The 19,208-nt window shown below is 39.8% G+C and overlaps 1 protein-coding gene across 2 annotated transcripts in view; it reads left to right on the top strand.

Moving 5' to 3' along the window:
* The first annotated feature begins 8,893 nt into the window (after nucleotides 1-8,893).
* Nucleotides 8,894-19,208, top strand: part of TLL1 (tolloid like 1) — a 225,937-nt gene continuing 215,622 nt past the window's right edge. For both annotated transcript variants that reach the window (XM_036854033.1, XM_036854032.1), the window contains exon 1: nucleotides 8,894-9,245. In XM_036854033.1, the coding sequence (XP_036709928.1) occupies nucleotides 9,077-9,245 (169 nt within the window). In that variant the 5' untranslated portion in view covers nucleotides 8,894-9,076. The remainder of the gene's footprint in view (nucleotides 9,246-19,208) is intronic.

Here is a 19,208-nt window from a genome sequence, read left to right as displayed (position 1 = left end):
TGAGTGATATGGTTAAAGGATTAATCTTATGGAAAAATATATTATGACAATTGGGGAAAAACAGATTTCATCTTCGAAATTCAAAATTAGAAATTTAAAAATTAGAAATTCAAAAGCCACAGAAAATCTTTCAGAACAACAAAAAAAAAAAGTCATCACTTCAGCCTATAGTACTTGACATGTGAAAGAAACAACTAATTTTGCAATAAAATAAGTTCTATTGCGCTAAATGAAAATTTATCATCAGATTATTCACTTTACTATTTATTATTTTGAGAAATTATTTATTAAAAATAACTCAGATAACTGAGGCCAAAACAGTAAATATAGATTTAACTAGGGGCAAGTGAGTTTTGAGGGGTAAGAAGAATACAATTTAGTAACTGGTCTGCTCTGATATTGTTTTTTGTATAGTTAAGATCATTAACTGAAACAAAAGATATGAAGAGCTTATTGTTTTATGATCATTTTATTATTCTTGGAGAGCATGTCCTGTGAACTGAGGCATTTATGTACTGAGTTATTAGAATAAAATGGCTAGTAAAAGATCCTACTACATATTGAATTAATTGCTCTACTAATTGTTTTCCTGTCTTACTAGTAATTAAGAGCAAACAGCTCAGGTTCTCTGCAAGTGGCCTGATGATTTCAAAAGAGAAAGCCATAAACTTTGCACTGATTTTAAAGCCAAACACATGACATTTTCCATCTCTCATAGCAATTGTTATTAGAGAGTAAGAAAACAAAGGAGAACCAACTCATTTTTACAGGTTCAAGAAATGTTTAAAACTGTTGTTATTCATTTTGAAATTATTAAAACATTTTCTTTCAAAAGGGAGCTGTATTTAGAAATTGGTCTCTCAATATAATTTAATTACTTTTTAGTTTGATGTTGGAACCCATATGAATGAAACTTTTTTTAATCCTTCTGAAGAAAAGTGAGAGAGAGAGAAAAAAAAAAGGTAGGAACCCACTACATTTCTGTTACCACCAGAGTACTTAACAGTGAGGATTTGGTACTAAGCACAGCCTTAAAAATGAACTGTGACCACAGTCACAGATGGTGTTTTTGGAGTAGTTATAATAATTTGGAAAACACTGGATATAACCTTCTATCAAATACATGCTAACTAAAGTAGGAAAAGGAGGAAATTATGCAGAAATGTCAGCACTTTTCCATGAGCAAAAACTGAGAGCACCACACCCATCTTCATCTGAAATAGCTAGATAATTGATGGTGAGCGGTGCTTTCAAAACCTTGTCTGAGTAATTAGCTTTCGATAACCCAGCTCTCCTCAGTACCCTGGCAAAGCAATGTGAATATTCCAGTGCTCTACTGACCTGAAGAAATCGGAATCCACTGGCCCAGCTGTGCTCTGCTCTGTTGACAAGATTTTTTTCTTTTTAGTTTTAGTTTTCAGACATAGAGTAAGTCTGAATAAAAACTTCCCCAGGAAGTGAGGAAGAGGAAAAAATGAAGGAAATTGTCCCCTCTGAGTTGTAGCCACTTCAGTATCTTAGGTTTTTAGAGTTGGTGTTGCTAGCCTTGAACAAACCTTGTTCACCTATTTTAAGGACCATCAGTTAGTTTTGTTAAAGGGCTTCGAAGATGAAAAACAATAAATATACAAATAAACACACCTCAGATGCTTCATATTGATTGGGGGTTGGTTTTACAGGGCAAAACTATTGTTTAGTGGTTGGAAAATCGATACAGAGTGAGTTATCATGCCTGAAGCTGAAGGCCAAGGTCATTAATTATTGCCACCTGAGAGCCGCCCAGTGCAGCTTACAAAATAAATCTGGCCTGGCCCTAGAAACAGACACAGAGCATGATGGAGTTTAGAAATACTCACAGAAAAACCAGTGTTCAAATGCAGCTGCAAATTGTGAATAGAGTTAAATAAGTTACAAAATAACTTGGTGATTTTACAATGCATCATAAAAACTGATGTCAAACAAGTTTTAAATATATACCAACGAATTACCTAGCAACAGTTTTTCCAGTGTTACTCAAAGATGTTTGCTTTGATAAATCTAGGCTGTCAGAAATTTATTGTGAGAAGGTAAATTAACCAAGTTAGCTATGGGGTATTACTGCTACTTGGACATTTAGTTGCTTACAGGTAGGGACTAGAAAGGAGAGAGAAAAGCCTGAAATCCCTGAGTGATGTTATGAATATAGGCAGTCTTCCTTTTCAGTCTCCCTTCAGATTCTCTTTTTACCTCCGAAGGAATTATCTTGTATTTCCCAACCATTTTGTAAATACTTATTACAAGTTTCTTTTCAGGGTATTTGATTTGATTGTGATCTCATGGATATTTTTTATTTGTGGGCGTGAGGAGGTGAGGACTTCATAGCCACAGAGCTCCTGTCAAACACCATGTTCCATGCTAAGTGATTTATATACCGGATATACGAGATAACCACAGGAGGTTTAAAGGTGAGAAAAATCAAGCTAAGACAGAATGTGTCCAAAGACATCTAATAAGTAGAACAAGGATTCAAGGACATTTTCTAATCCTAAGCTCTGCTTTTATATTAAATGTATAGATTTTTAAAATTAATTTTCACTTTTATTCCAATGTTAAATGTTTCCAGTGATGGCCTATATTACTTGGATTGCTGAAATAGGCTCAATTCTATTTTTGTCAGTTAAAAAATTATTTTGCTCTAGTACATATGTACATGCACAATATGTGTTTTATGGGATTCATGCATGGGGAAGACATGGTCTAGATGAGAACAATGACTTGGATGCAGGCAGAGTAGGCACTTCTGTCTAGAATATAATCTGTAGAGTCAGGAAGGAACAATGCAAAGTGAGGCTTCACCAGAGGCCAAAGGAAGAATGGGCTCTTACTGGGGTTAGAGGCTCTTGGCCACTCTTAGACATGCAGTTCCCCACTGCCCAACACTTGTCCACTGGATTAGCAGAACTGCAGGCCCCCAAAGAACAGACAGCTGAAGGAGCCAGTGGAGAGTCAGAGGTTACAAGTTGACAGTAATATGTTCATGAATGACTCAGTCCTTCTAACTCTTACTCCTTATCTTCAAAAGAGCATAGGATCAGAAAAATGTTTGCAAGTGATCAACCTAGATAATGGGCGTTATGGAGTTTAGGTATTTCTTTCTCACAAGAGGCTGGTACTACTTCATTATTTTATTTTTAAATTAAGTTATTCTCATTGTATTGAAAGAATATAGTATGTTTCATGGAAAGCTTCAAGGCCTGTTTATTAATCTTCATGAGAAAAGTAGAATGAAATGAAGCACAAATTTTGTTTGATAGGGAAATTGTGTAGGAAAAATTGGAAGACCTACCTTATTGCTCATAATATGAAAATATGAACACAAGACCATATTAGCTAAATCAAGGGGACAGAAAATGGCCAGATGAAAAACATTCTAGATGTCAGTCACAGAAGTAAATATACTTCTATAAATTGGGGAATTTATAAGCAACACCAGCAAAGTCACCTAAATCTTTATTTCAATTTAATAGGTTTTGTATCAGTGGAATTTTTCACATAAAACTGTTCTAGCTTTATTTAATTTGTAACCAGGTTTGTGTGTGTGCTGAATTTCTTGTCTGACAGTGGAAAAGATCATAATGTACAGGTTTTCCCCATAGATCACTAGGAAAATGCCAATTAATAATAATAACCACCCTTTGTAATGTGCTTATCCCTACTAGAAAGTACATTACACTTATAATCTTACTTAATTCTTAGTCCAACCCTATTAGGTATTTCATTCTTGCTTCAAAAGTCAGGAGAGTGGAGCTAGGGAGGGACCTTGCCCAAGGCCAAACAGCTCCTCAGTGGCAAAGTCAGACTTAGAACTCTGAGTTTTCTGCTAATGAAGTCTATGTTCTTCACCAGTCTATCCACTGCTTCTCTCCAGCATAACCTTGAATAAGTCACTCTGCCTTAGAGTTATACCATTTAGGTCAAAGTGAAGGAGAAGAAGGCTGTTTTCAAATAATGTGTTTTAGAAGAGCTGGAAATAGTTTGACTTTTTACAACTTATTTATGATGATAATAGCAAACAAATACCAAAAGTGCACTCTATAGTAGGAACTGTAAGTACATCACATATATTAACTAACTTAATCTTTATAACAACTCTGAAATACTATGGAATAATAAGATAACCCCTGTTTTATGGATGAAGAAGCTGAAGGCACATGAGGTTAAAAAAGTGGGTCCCAAATTACCAAGCTATTAAGCAGAGAGCTGGAACTTGGATTGAGAGACTACTTCCAAGCGATACACTTGTACCTCCCTAGCTCAGTGCTCAGGGGACAACACTGAAGATTCAGTACAGACATACATTGAATACATACAGTTGAATACATACGGTGGACTCAAACCTATCAGTCTCACCAGGTAGGAAATGAGATGATCCCCACCCCCCGCCCCGCCCCTTCTTACTCCATTCCATTCCCTCCATTTCTCTTTGGCAAAGCTGATGCCTGAATAAAGAATACAATCGTTTCCAGATACCATTAGGCAATAATACATGGTTTCTGAACAAATAAGTCAGTGGAGCCATTCTTGAGATTTCTACAGCAAATAATGCTTAAATAAGAGAACAAACCAAAAGTGCTGACAGAAAATACATGCAGCTCTGTGCCCAAACATAGTCTTTCTGCATTGTGCTACTGGCAATGAGAATGGGTGATAAGCAGGTAGGAGAAGGAATAGACTGCAGTACAGGTGCAATGAATTCAGTTCCTATGTCTCCCTACCTAACAGACAGCATCGGGTAGGGGGACATAGGAACTGAATTAAATCAGTGTTTATCAAACATCAGCTAACCTTCATGGGCTGCCTATATGGATGACTTAATTTCATAAAGCAACTAACTTGTTTTTTAAGCTAAGCATCATTATAAGACATGCATATACAATGGCAAATTTGTTGATTTTTTTTCTGACATACATACACATATGTAACTCTTAAAATTTTTTTAAGTTTATCACTATGTTACCCAAAATGATCTCATGTAGCATCAGTAGCATTTGGGACTCACTTAGAAATAAGAGGTGTTATGTAGAATTGCTCAGGACTGAGAGAGAGTCTTAGAAGAAAGAAGGTAAAATAAAGCTTATGTGTGCTGTAGAGGGTCTCATGAGAATGGGGCAAAAGGGAGAGTTAAAAGGTCTGGAGTAGCTAAAAGCCATAAAAACAAAGGGTGTCTCTGTCTTCCACAGCAAGAGCAAACTAGTAACAAGGGCAGTACAGCCAATCAGCAAGTACTAAGAAATGACCAGAGACTGTTAGGTCAGTAACCCCTGCTCAGACCAGAATCCACTGCAGAGAAGGAAGGCTCTTTTCTTTGTCTTCATTTCCTGGGGAGGTGTGTGTGTCTTTTTCTAAACAAACAAACACCTTCTGTAACACTTGTTGTGAAACAAACATTGCCTTCTGTTCACTTCTTCAGTCTACTTGCTACTAGGAAACAGAAATAAGGGATAGATTTTTGACTGAACGCAGCATCATTCTAATTATCAAGAGTTGGGAACATCCTGCAGTGGTGATGCATGAAATAATGTGATATAAAAAGTCATAGAATGTAAGATTTAAAAAAAAAGAAAAGAAACTGTGGGAGGTAAACACCATTGAGGCCCAGAGACTCATCTTCTCACATAAAAATATTTGACTAAGGTGCATATAGATTCAGAAGAACAACAACATTAATACAGAGTAGAATTTTTTAAAGCCTTGAAGTACTAGGTTGAACCTTATAAAATTGCCAATATTTGCTGTTTTCAACCAACAGATTAGACAATTTCATGGAGCCAAAATATATGCACACTACTTAGCTAGCAGGTTGACAGGGGTGAAACCAATGGAGAGAGGGAACCACATTTTATTCCATATATGTCTGAGTTATCTCTTTTTAGGAGGAACATGAGCAGAATATATTCATGTATTACCTGGTTTCATAGCAAAAAGCAATCACTACTAGCTAATAACAAATTGACTAGATTAGAAAATAGATATTTTTAATTGATATTGTCTACAAGGCAAGTTTATTTTAATTACTGTGATAGCAAACAAGATATACCAATTGGCATAGAGAGTACCTCTTGCTTCAGCTATCTTTGGTGGCTTCCTCCCTAGGATTGCTGGGGTTGATGCGGTTCTGCTGCAAGCGACAATGGTAGTCAGAGGCAGCTGCTGCCAGCTAGAAGCCAAGGTTCCTTCAGCATGTCTTACTGAAGCAATCAGTCTCCTCTTTTATCCTCTAAGGAGACTGGATTTACATAGGGCACATATCTATGGCTATATTCGTATGACGGAACACTCAACTCCTTTCTCACATGCATATTGTTTTTTATGTTTTCTTGCAAATTCTTGGAAATTTATATTTTTCAAGGGCAGGGCAAAATCTATTTTTGTTTGCAATCGTACCAACTATAGAAATAAAGCTTAAAAGTAAGTATTTTATTATGATAAACTTAGATTTAATACATATTTTAAAATAATATTTAAAAATAAATCAGGGATTTGAGGCCTAGGATACTGTGATGTAAATAAGTATTCTCTGCAAGTATTTTAGCTACAAAGAAACATTTCTACATTTTGATTTGAGCTTCTACTATGTAAATCATTCTAACTCTGGGTTACAAATGTATAAAATTGTAAAACTGAGCAATGATAAATTCTGTAAGGAAAATATAATAGGTAGATGTCCCTATATTGTAACATTTTTTTCAGGACAAATGAATGAAACATACTTATTACTGCAAAGTAAGTGATGTTTAGGCAAACTCCAGGTACAAACTCTTGCGAAATTACGTATGATAAAATAGCCTAAGGAAACGTTTGCAAGTCATTTAAATTAACAAGGGACATTTTAAAGGTCTGGGGGTAGGGAGTGGGGACACTGTCAGCAGCTCAAGAGGATCCTCTAAAAGAAAGCTGTATTTCCTGGGCTTTCAAATAGACTAAACAAAATATATTCTTATTTAGAGGATGCACTAGAGGAACGTCACTATTAATTATGCAAACATGTTTTTGATGGGTAAAAGAATTTGAGAATGACTCAGCAAGAGATTTCAAAACCAAATACTTCTACCTGCTTATTGAACATGTTCTTTCCAGATCTGCTCTCTTTTCTATGACCTGTGGTTAGAAGTTTGAGATTTATGGAAGGAAGGCTCCATCACTTTAGTGGCTTCTGAGAAAGCCGCAGTTTTGCCAGGAACATGGAATCAGTCAGTTCTACCCAGCCCTCCCATCCTTTTACTCTTAGTTTAAGTTGGAAATAATTGATACCTCTTCAACTTTAGCCTCTAATTTTTCTTTAACAAACGTAAAACCTAGTAAGATCCCCTAACCAATACTGGGTCTACCTGTCAAAGGTTTGTGTGTGTGTGTGTGTGTGTGTGTGTGTGTGTGTGTGCATGTGTGTGTGTATGTATGTATGTGCGCATGCGTGTGGTTGCCTTCCTATTTCCCTCTAGATGAGACTGTATGTTGATGGTAACTCAGAAAAGGGGGAGACATTTAGAAGTCAAATTAAGATGTAAAGGCAACAGAATATTTTTTACAAGTCACTGCTAAAGTGACAGTTCAAGATTTAGTTGGAAAAGAGAAGGCTCCCAATCATGAGTCCTTTGGAAATTTGGGGGAGGAGAATTCCTCTCACCTATTTTGGAAACTACTTGCAGATGTAGGGAAACCTCTGAATTGCTCACAACAGGGGTTTTGCAGAGATTTCCTCTGATTTTTTTTCCTCCCCAATTTCCCACAGCCTGTGTTTGTCCTGCGTCTGCTAGGCTGACATGTGGTTTACCTCGCTAATCCTGCTGCCAGGTTTTACACACTCTCCTCCGAAGTAAAACAACTGAAGCCAGAGGATACTGAGCAACTCTGGGCATGGGCGCCAGAGCTGTCACAGAAAATTTGCTTCCCAAGTGTTCCTTCCAACTTCCCTTCCTGAGCCCGCGTGAGCCACAGCGCAGCCCTTGGCGAGGTCTTCGCGTTTCCTGCTGCTGCAATCTGTAACTGGATTTTGGATTTTTTTTTAACTGCAGTTCTGAGGATCTTAGTTCGTAGCACAACTTTGTTGGTTGGGGGACTTTGAAAGCAGTTTCCTTACCTCGGTCGCGGAGGCCCAGACACTTTTCCTCCCCTCCGGGCTGCACCGAGGCCAAGGCAGCAAAGGGGAGTCGCAAGCTCCTTGTGTATTGGTGGGGAGAGGAGGTTTGAGCCGAGTTGTCACCATCCCTCGCCCACCCCCGGTCTGGCGCTCTCGGTTGGCACGTACATCATCTATTAACTGCTGTCCCTGGACGCAGTGCATGATATATTCATTTTTATCTTTAGTAAATTATAAATGGAATTCTCGGCGCGCTCGTGTCTGTCTGCTCGTGTAGGGCTACCGAAAGGAGGCGGAGAGGAGGCTGTGGCCCGGATCCTGACCCTGATTGTATGAATAAGTAAGCAGGATGCAAGTGATTGGGTTAGATGCTGTGAAGATTTTTTTTTCTTTTCTTTTCTTTTCTTTTCTTTTTTTTCTTTCTTTTTTTTTTTTTTTAAGTTAGGAAGAGGGTAAAAAGACAGCCGGGGGTGGGGGGGAAGGCAAACAGTGCATCCCCAAATCCTCCCACTTTCGCCCTTCTCGCAGCCAGTTGCCGTGCTGCTTCTGCGGCTTTTAAGGTCTGACGGCGAAGGAATGTCTGCCCCCAACCCGCGACCGCGGTCCCCACTTTCAGCTCAGACGCGCTGATGTGCAGACGGGTCTTGTCCTCCCAGGGCGGCGCCGGGTCTTGGGTGCGGGACACGCGCGGGGCCTGAGCCCGGGGACCTGGGAGCCTGAGCCTGGGGCAGCCGAGCCGTTGAGCCGCAGGAAGGACGGCCGCGGGGAGGCAGCCTGGCCGCGCGCCCGCCCGGACCCGCTCCCTACCTGCCCCCGCCCGCCACCTCGCCCGCGCCGGGGGACAGGCCGCCCAGCCCTCTCTCGGCCCGACGGCGCCCCATGTCCCCAGACACCTGAGCGCCGGCCGCGCCGAGGAGCCTCCCACGGGGACAGCCACCGGTGCCCTTCCTCGCGAGGAAGATGGGGCTGGAGACGCTTTCCCTGGGGATGCTTGCGTGGCTGGTGGCCACGGGGGCTGTCCTCTGCGCGGAGCTGGGGGTCTGCGCCGGCCTCGACTATGACTATACTTTCGGTGGCAACGGAGAGGAAGAGGCGGAGGCGCTGGACTACAAGGATCCGTGCAAAGCCGGTGAGTGCCCTCTCGGGGCGAGACGGCGGGGGCGCGGCTGGCGCTGGGAGGGCGCCGGGTCTCACCTGTCTCCTTCCCACCCCCTCCCCACCCCGAGGGGCCGCGCCGCCTCCTTTGCCGCAGCTCTGCGCCGGCGGGACCGAGTGCCAAGCTCTGTCACCGAGTTTGGGGACCTCCTGGAGTTCCTACACCCCACCCCCCACCCCCGCCCCGGCGCGGCGTGACGAGCCGCGGACGCAGCAACCAGGGCTCTGAGTCCAGCGCCCGCGGCCCGGCGCTTCTCCGGCGGCGCCGCCCTGGTGCCGGGCGCCCGCGATCCCGCGCTCGGGCGGGCGGACTTCACATCGGGACACCTTCGCCCCCTCTCGGCCAGGGTCCTGTGTGCGTCCCAGGCGACAAGGGGATGGCGACGTCCTCCAAAGCTCCCCCGCTGAATAGATTCAGAGCATTTGCCCATTTCAAGAAACCTTAAAAACACTTCCAAGTTGCCGTCCCATTCAAACTCGTTTCTCGCCCCCACACTCCGTTTGCACCCTGAGACCTGCGGTGGGACCGGGACGCCCCTCCCGGCCCTTCTCCCGCCGCCTGAGGTCGGAGTCACACGCCCTGGCCCCGGGCCCTGTTCCACTAAGTTGAGGCCGAGGTGAAGTGGGGTCGGTGGACCCACCATTCACTTTGCGAGGAAAGTGATCACGAGGGTGCTGGGGACGATTAGGTGAGTGCCTGTAAGCAGAAGGCACGTTCTGCCGCATCTCAAGAGGAAGGGAGGGCAAAATCCCCAAAGTAGCTTTGCCGCTCTGATTCTGTGTGGATGGTCTGCATGCGATGTCTTCCTTTCCTTAGCTAGGTAAACCTCTTTTGACCTCTCTTGGGCCTGAAGTTAGGAAAGATGTACGCAAATGAAGGAAAATGCTGGAAATTCCCTTGTTAACTTGTACCTTTGATGGCACATTGTTCTGACAAGGAGGGTATGTTTGTGACAGGGAGCATATGTGTTCGCGTTATCAGATCTTTCTTGGTGCACTCTTACTGCGTGTACTTCTTCAAAACTTGGAGTAGCTTAGCAGAAATATGTCAGTCTGGAATTCAGAATTCTGATTTAATTCAATTTTGCTTATAAGTTTCCTCATCACCTTTAACATTTAGTCTATCCCACCAGAAGTTTCCTAGGGCTTCCTTGATAGTTTAGAGGACAAGACACCTTTCTGCTGTGGTTGGGCAGCCACCTCAGTATACAACTCCCTAAACCTACTTTTTATTGAGAAATTTGTTTTGAATAATGTTTGCAACTGGGTGAAAATTGAGGGTTTTCTTGTTTTAGGAGAGGTAGAAATCAAGTATATTATTTCTAAAGATTGTCTACGAAAACACCTATTCTGATGCTCTGTTGTGTGAAAGATTCAGCCAGCTACAAATATAAGAAAATCAGGGCTTATCTATACATTGATCTGATTTCAGGAAAATAAATGTAAGTTTCTATACACATTAAAGTAAAAGCTTATGCTTTAAAAAATCATTAACTTCAAATATGCATATATTATAAGAAGTATCAAAAGTTAGCTAATTCATTTTCAGAAGTTATGTTGTTTCAGGCTTATCTTAACATTAGAAATTGTATAGAAGAAGGTTCTGTGAACATGTGTGTTTTTCTATTTAAGACTGTTTGCAATTTTACAATTTAGTTGTACCATGTGTATTGAAACACACCTCAAGCATAAATGTCTATTTTCCTCAGCACATAAACATCCAGGCAAGATAAAAACAACAACAACAACAACAACCTTAAGAGCATTTACTTTTATTTTTCCTTTACTACTGGTTTATTTTTGAACAGAGCTGTTGAGGATAAAACAGCAATAAAACCAAATTTGAATGGATTATTATTCTAATCTTATTTCTTCCCAATTTTTGCATACAAGAGGCAAACCTGTACATGTGTGTAATGAAAGAAATATAAGAATGGTCCAAGTGGAAGACTGAGAAGTATGGCCAAAATCTGAGATCACTTTTAAATGATCAACCCTGCTTTTTTAACTTAGAGAAATGAAAGGCTTTAATTTACCATCTTGGCTAAAGAGTAGCAAAATCTTAGTCCCTCTTTTTGGCACTGTATAAGACAAATAAAAGTAATAACAGGGAAAAATTAAATAGTACATTGAAATCCCAAACAAGAGTCAAAAAAAGGTCACTAAAATAAGAAAGATGAAGACAGATATGTGGAAGATAGCCAGAAAGTAAGAGGGGGTGCTCTCCAGACTCCAGGATACCTTTGATCTGCCCTTCCCCAAGAGCAGGGCCCACTGAATAAAATGCCCTTCTCTAACAGGGGTCCTAAGGTTCCTGAAACTATATGGTGGCTTGATGGCATAGTGACTAGCATAGCTTTATGGTTTCAAAGCACTTTGAGTACATTATTTCAGCTCAATGCACAGCCCAAATAGTGGAATTTGTTAATGTTACCATTACCCAGATAGGAAAACAGTTGCTCCATGAGGTCAAACCCATTTGTTAACGTTACCCAGAACTTGATTCCAAGTCTCCTTGCTCAAAGTCTGCTTGTATTAAACAATTACACTGTAATCTTAGCTGGCCTTTTGGAGGCCTTCCTTGAAATGCAAACAACAGAAATTTGTCCAGGTTTATCTGAGTCTAAACTAATAGAAGTGTAGTTACTTTCATTAACTGATATGAATGAAATGACTAAGAACATAATTTCATCTTTTCTAAATACAGTGAGAATATAAAGTCCTTGAGGACAGAGATCATAACTGATTTTTAATGTTTATCACAGGGATGGATTAACATTGTTAGATATCTGGAAAGTTCTCAATACCTTCTCATATCTATAGACTATTAATATTGATCTTCATCCCTCATCTACATCTCATTCTAACCAAGATCAAATGTTACCCAAGGAGAAATATTACTTGTTAAAATTATGCCATCCTTAATATATTTGTGAAACAAGATAACTTGTATGCCTTTCAAAACTCTGATTTGAAGTTCATGAAACTATAGGACAGAAAGGAAGATTTTGTGTTAATTTAACTTTGCTTTAGAAAGAAATTTTTGATATAAATAGAAGTAGATAAGTCAGTGTAGCACAGCCTCAGATGTAATTTGTATAGCCAAATCCATTAGGACAGAAAATAGGTAATTCATCTCTCTATATAAACAGACAAAAAGATGCAGATAATTCAAAGGAATGTCTGTCTTGCACATTAAGGTGTCAGCACAATACATAGTCATCTGAATTTGCAATCAGATTTCTCTTACTTTCTCTAGTTCAAAAGGGTCCTGAGGGATACTGAGAAGCTGATGCTGCAGGAGGTCATTCCAGAACAGAGACTGAGGAGTACTGTTTCATTGTTGTACTGTACCAGTAGATGTTAATCTGAGTATCTGTGAATATCTGTGAAGAGCCTGGGCAAATTCAGTGTGCAAATTAATCTCTCAGATTTGTCTATAGATTACCTGGAAAAGCAGAGACCTGATAAACCAACTCTGTGTTCTCTCCCTACTCCCTACCCCATTCCTTCCTCCCTCCTTTTCTCTTTTTGTATTTAAGGGGGTATCAGGAAAGCACAGGCAATTGGAAATATAATATCTAAAGAGGAAGATTGAATAAATTAGAATTTTGAATGATGAGTAGAGGCTGATAAGACTGATAAGGAAGGGTATCTTTATCCTCTTAAAGAAGTGTGAAAACTCTGAAAAAAAAGTCTTCCCTACCTTTAATCTTCTGAGTAAATGATTTTTTTTTCTTGAAAAAAATCCAAGCATGATTAAAGGTCAGTGACTTGCAAGGTTAAATCTGTCTTTAGAGTGGCATATGCAAGCTTGTTTATATAGAAATAGGCTTTTGGTATCCTAAAGGATTATTCTTTCTGCTTTTCTTTATAACCAGTGTCCTAATGTCCTAGTATACTAATTCTTGGGGAAATTTTCATAAATTTATAATCTCTCAGTAAGATCTTATCATTTTTTGGTTCTCAGTGTTGTACTTTCTAGCTTCATTGGCAGCCTCCTAGGTATGGCATTTTAGAATTTGATGTTGAACCCTATGTCTATTTTATTCCATCATAATATTAAATATCCAGACATATATTTATTGCCTGGCACCTCTTTAGGTTGCCAAACCCTCATGTTAAAAATGTATTTCATAGAGCTGCTTCTCTTAGCTAGTCTCTTCTGTTTTAGTTTTCATTCCTCAGATTTTTTTTCTTTTTTTAGAATTTTAATTTTATTTATTTATTTATTTTATTTTTGTCTGTGTTGGGTCTTCATTTCTGTGCGAGAGCTTTCTCTAGCTGCGGCAAGCGGGGGCCCCTCTTCATCGCGGTGCGCGGGCCTCTCACTATCGCGGCCTCTCTTGTTGCGGAGCACAGGCTCCAGACGCGCAGGCTCAGTAATTGTGGCTCATGGGCGTAGTTGCTCCGCGGCATAGGGGATCTTCCCAGACCAGGGCTCGAACCCGTGTCCCCGGCATTAGCAGGCAGATTCCCAACCACTGCGCCACCAGAGAAACCGCCATTCCTCAGATCTTGATTTTTTTTTCTCCTCCTGCCTCTAGTGCCAACTCAGAAGTGGTCAAAATACAGTTTTTGCAAAAGGGATGGATAAGAATTCTGTATAGTTGAATTCTGTTCATCATTAGACAATAGTAATTCTTTAGCCCTTGTCCTGAGGGCCTACATTGATTTTGTTGGGTCCACCAATGGCAGTTACTGATACTAGTTAGGAATAAGATAGATTGTTTTTTCTTAAATATATCCTCTCAGTCTAAGACGGCTCTAAAGCTCCTTTTTGTTTGCTTGTTTACACAGTCTCCTGAGATCTTCCCACTTTTTGTCTCTGAACAGGGTAGTGTGCTTTACAAATTCAAAATTTAACTGGCATCCCTTCTGTGAGGTAGTTCCTGTAATAATTCATGGAACCTTTATGGTTTCCCTTCAAGTAGGTGCTCTTTGAGCCCTCTTTTCTCTGTTTAGGCCTCCTTAGCCCACAGCAGAACAGTTAAAAGTGTGTAAGAGCTAGTGAAGGCTTTTTGAGAAAGTTAATATATAATTCCACAACTTTTCCTCTTGCCCTCATGATGGCTCACTTTTCTACAAAAGTCTAATATATACCATATATAGTTTCTTCTACAGAAAACGTATTTTCTTCCCCCATTGTGTATGTATGAATCTGATTTTTGTACATCTTAGCAACTTTCCCTGATTTAAAATTTAGACTCACTTGTTTGTAGCTACCACTATATTCTTTGTAAACCTTAAGAATATTAGTCACATTAATGATCCTTTAGGCCTCTCAGTCAGTGAGTGTACTGGACAGGGGTTAACCCTTCAGTGTTCCTAGAATTCAGGTAGATAGTATCAGATGCTAGTGATTTACTATCATTAATTTTTTTTTCTTTTTAGACTGTTATCTATTGTTTCTAATAGTATATTAGCACCATCTGCTTAAAATGTTTAAAACTAGGACCTTCCCTAAGCTTTTCTAACAATGCTTGGAAAAGATAGAGGCAAATAATCCATTTAAAATGCAACCTTGCACATCCTGCTGGGACCATCTGGTGTCTGGGGAGGTGGGGGAAGGGAGCTCTGCTGCTCCCCCAAACTGTAAGGAAGGCCCCCGCCCACAGCATTTTGAGCCCACAGCGAGGCCTGGGCTAGGCCAGGGCTCAGGTGCCTGGCCAGATTCCTGGGGATATGAGATTTCCTCTACTAGGGGAATTTTGAGGACTCTTACAGCTCTTTCATGTTCCAAGATCTGGAATTAATCATGGACTTATCCTTCCTAAATTAAGGTGTAGAGAGTTCTCTCCCCAACTCTGGATAAAATAGAATGATTTAGCAATGTGGCTTTGGTGGTTTATTTCCTTTAGTTATCTATTGAAGAATGCTACGAGAGGAGGAACATGAAAAAAATAATTTATAGCCTCAAAGCTATGAAAGAAATTGCATAGAATGTGTTCTTTCTCAGAAATCAGAAGTGGGGGCTCCTTGCTTATTTATTTAGTTCTTGACAACATCAGCCCTGAAAGTGGGATATTGACTATTAAATTTTGAGACATTGTGGGCTGGCTAATGGAATGCTTGCTTTGTCAGCTCCTTACAAAATGTGTACTAATCCTGTCAAGCTGCATTTGTATTAAGAAGTATCGTAAATTAGGTGTTAATTGAAATTCAGAAAGTGAACCAATGAGGTGTTTGTCTTAATCAGCTCTTCTCCTGCAACTTACATTTATAGTTTAACCTAAAATATTTGCCATTGACCATATTAAAAAAAAAAAAAAAACTTCTCAAATTATAATAGTTCCAAAAAGTTGAAACCATGGTCAGAAGTGTTTCCAAATATACTACTTTTCCCAAAACAAAATCAAATTTTATGTATTAATATGCTACTAAAGCATTCATCTCAATGTTTGAAAATGACATTTCAACAATTTCTAACACACTGCCCCACTTTACAAATCAGGGAGTCATTACGGAGGTGGAGACACAAACCATGTGTTTACTATCAGTGTCTTCTGTGTTGACGAACTTCCTATTGATGACACTTAATTTGTGTGATGAGGGAGGAAGATGTGGAATAGTTTTTGTACTCCTTACATTTCTCACTTTTGTTAAATATCAGCACATGGATTGTGTGCCACGGGGGCACCTCAAATGGCCCCTGGCCTGGTGGTTGATATCAGCAGGTTCGGAGTTCTCTTTCTCCATGAGTGGATTTGAAGTGTTTATTAAGATAATCCCAGCCCTTGTGCAGCATTGGAACCACCTTGGCTTCAGTTCAGTCAATTGACTATCCTGAAAGGATGGAGCTCCATTCCTCTGCCCTGATCTTTCTGATCCAAATGCCTAGTAGTTGAAGTTTATGGTTTTGTGTTTTGTACTCAGATTTTTGTGTTATTAAGTATCCCTCACTGCATGAAAGTTAAATCCCAGGGAAGAGCATCATGCAGAACTAGAAAAGAGCCAAATGGAGAAATTTCCAGAGAATAAATCCTTGGACTCCATATACCTCACATATCTAGGAATTGCCTTCATGACTCATGTCAAAGTAACATAGCTCATATTTTTACATTGTAAAAAGTCTCGTGTCTTCACCATATCCCTATCAATTAACATTATTGTTAACCCTTTTGGACACATGAGGAAACTGAAACTCAGAAGGATCCAGTGTCTGGTCTGCCATCCCAGTTGATAAACAGTGAGAACTTGACCCCAGGTTTGGTATGTGATGCCTCTCTTTTTACGAATCTCCTTTGCTGGCTCTCCAGTCAGTACAAACATATTAAGACTGGCAATTGAAGTGATGGTATTTGTGCCATGTGCATTCATCCACTGTGATTTTCTTTAGTGAGGATACATCTTGCCTTCAACGTTCTTGCATTTTATAAGCCATATACTGTACTGTCAGAGTAAGGCCAATACTTTCAATTGTATGGAATATTGGGCAGGCCCTACTCCCTTTCAAGAGAGTATTTCCTAAGTGCAGAGTCACAAATGAAATACCTCAACTATGTGTAAGACAAATGAAAATGAATACGACTAATTCTAATAGAGATATATTTGAGTGCATAGTAGTCTAGGGGAGAAACTGCTATATGTTGCCCCAAGTATATAAATTGTGACAGCAGGCTTTCCATGTTGCTTAAGGCGGGGGTTGAATTGGATTCGAGTAGAATTCAGTCATTAGTGTCTCGTTCTTGGCACAGGCCCTGGCATTTTATGTGGTACCCATTAAATTGTTTCACATTTTAGATTGCTCTCTGAGTATTCATTGAACTCCTGCTTATGAGCCCATAAACAGTGTGAAGCACATCCTTTCAAATGCAGGCTGTTCAGCAAAGTGGTTTACAGTGTACATTATGTATGTAAATGATGTGTGAATGCCTTTGAGAAAACAAATATGCTGTAAGAAAGTACTTAAATAACTTTATCTTTTCATTTCCAACTTGTCTAAAAGCCCTCAGGTCAAAAACTTGAAAGCTCTGACGGCTCATAGAGTTAACTAAACTTCTTGGAACTCCAGTCTGGTTTCCTAAGAGTAGGAAGTCTGGCACATTCAAAATATATACTATGTGTAATATTTACTATATTACAATTTCTTAGAAGAAAACATACTACTGTTAGCAAATTATCATGTTGTCTAGGAGGAAGATTTTCTGCTTGTACTTTTTCTCTAACAAAGGATTAAGAATGAAACTGGTAAAACAGTTTTTCTAAACCTAAGAACAAGGGGAGGTTTTCCTTTCATATTTACTTTTTAGTCCCAGGAGAAGAAATAATATATATTTGGATCTCCATGGAGTGTGGCCTGCAGGCAGTCATCAGTGGAAGAATAATTAGGATTTGCCACCTGGAATGGGTAACAGAAGTAATGACCTAAAAATCAGGGGCCTTGTGTTGCATTATGTTTCTATGTGCAAAGAGATTGTGAGCAGTTTGTTGGGGGAACAAAGGACCAAGAATTAAATGCAGAAAGAAGATTCTGATTATAGGCTGTACCTCCCGTGGGTCCCAGGATTTAAATGTTTATAATAAGAACAGATTTCTCGTGTATGTGAGGGTGGAATGGAGCATCATACACAAAGCTGTATGCTTCATAAACAAGTATCCTTTAATACCCCTTATTTCTGAATTGCATGGTACCTGTAGCTTAGTGCTTTATGATAACATGTGTTATGTTACCCAATGATAGAATCAGAATTTGAATCCAGAATTCTGGATTCCATGTGCTGCCATGATGTTTCTTCCTTTTTCTTCTTCTCCCTCTTCTTCTTCTTCCTCTCCCTCTCGCCTTCCTCCTCCTCCTTCTTTTTCTTCTTCTTTTGGTATGAGGGCTTTTTTGCAACTTGGGGATGGCTTCAAAAATCATTTTCTTTAAAGATTTCAGGGAGGCCAGAATAGTGCATCTATTAAAATCTTGGGCTTTGGAGTGACATGGATATGAATTCTAATACTGGACACACCACATAGTAACTACACATAGTTTTACATAGTGAGTGGCTTTTGACAAGTTATTTAACACCTTTTTGTTTCAGTTTTCTGATCTATAAAATGGGAATGATGTTATAATTCTCATGGTGTTTTTTTTTATATATAAATTTATTTATCTATTTATTTATTTATTTTTTTGGCTGCGTTGGGTCTTCATTGTTGCGCACGGGATTTCTCTAGTTGCGGCAAGTGGGGGCTACTCTGTTGCAGTGTGCTGTCTTCTCATTGCGGTGGCTTTTCTTGTTGCAGAGCACGGGTTCTAGGCGTGTGGGCTTCAGTAGCTGTGGCTTGTGGGCTCTACAGGGCAGTCTCAGTAGTCGTGGTGCATGGGCTTAGTTGTCCTGCAGCATGTGGGATCTTCCTGGACCAGGGTTTGAACCCGTGTCCCCTGCATTAGCAGGTAGATCCTTAACCACTGCACCACCAGGGAAGTCCCTCATGGTGTTATTATAAGAATTAAATGGATATGAAGTGAAAATCACTCTGGAACATAGTAAAAACTGTAATTTTTATTCATAGTAGCATAAATATATAGGAAGTAGAGGGTTTTTTAAAAAATTGCAACTGCTTACACGTAAGAAGACGATCTTTATAAAAACGTTTGTGGGATAAAGTTATTTTCTCTTGCCATATATAAAAATGTATTCATATCTCAAGTCCTCTAAACCTTAAAATTGAGTTTAATCCCTCAGACAGACCTTTTTGTTTGGAAAGATATCAGAGGTAACCAATAGAAATATCTCCTATGTGTTGTTCTCCTGGTTATTTGCTCAGATGCCTAATACACTCAAAATATATTCACAATTCTCAATTCATATTGCCTAATGTGTGAATAGAATCTTGGCTATATAGTCTTTCAGTAATTTCTGGTTCATGTTTTATTTGCCATCTGAATTAACTTGAAGAGCTTACATACTCACAACCCTATGTTTACACAGAGCTAAGTTTACACATG

This window comes from Balaenoptera musculus, chromosome 5 (genome assembly GCF_009873245.2).
Source record: "Balaenoptera musculus isolate JJ_BM4_2016_0621 chromosome 5, mBalMus1.pri.v3, whole genome shotgun sequence".
Lineage (NCBI taxonomy): Eukaryota > Metazoa > Chordata > Mammalia > Artiodactyla > Balaenopteridae > Balaenoptera > Balaenoptera musculus.
Note: the sequence above shows the minus strand (reverse complement) of the source record. Positions and strands in the feature narration are given on the sequence as shown.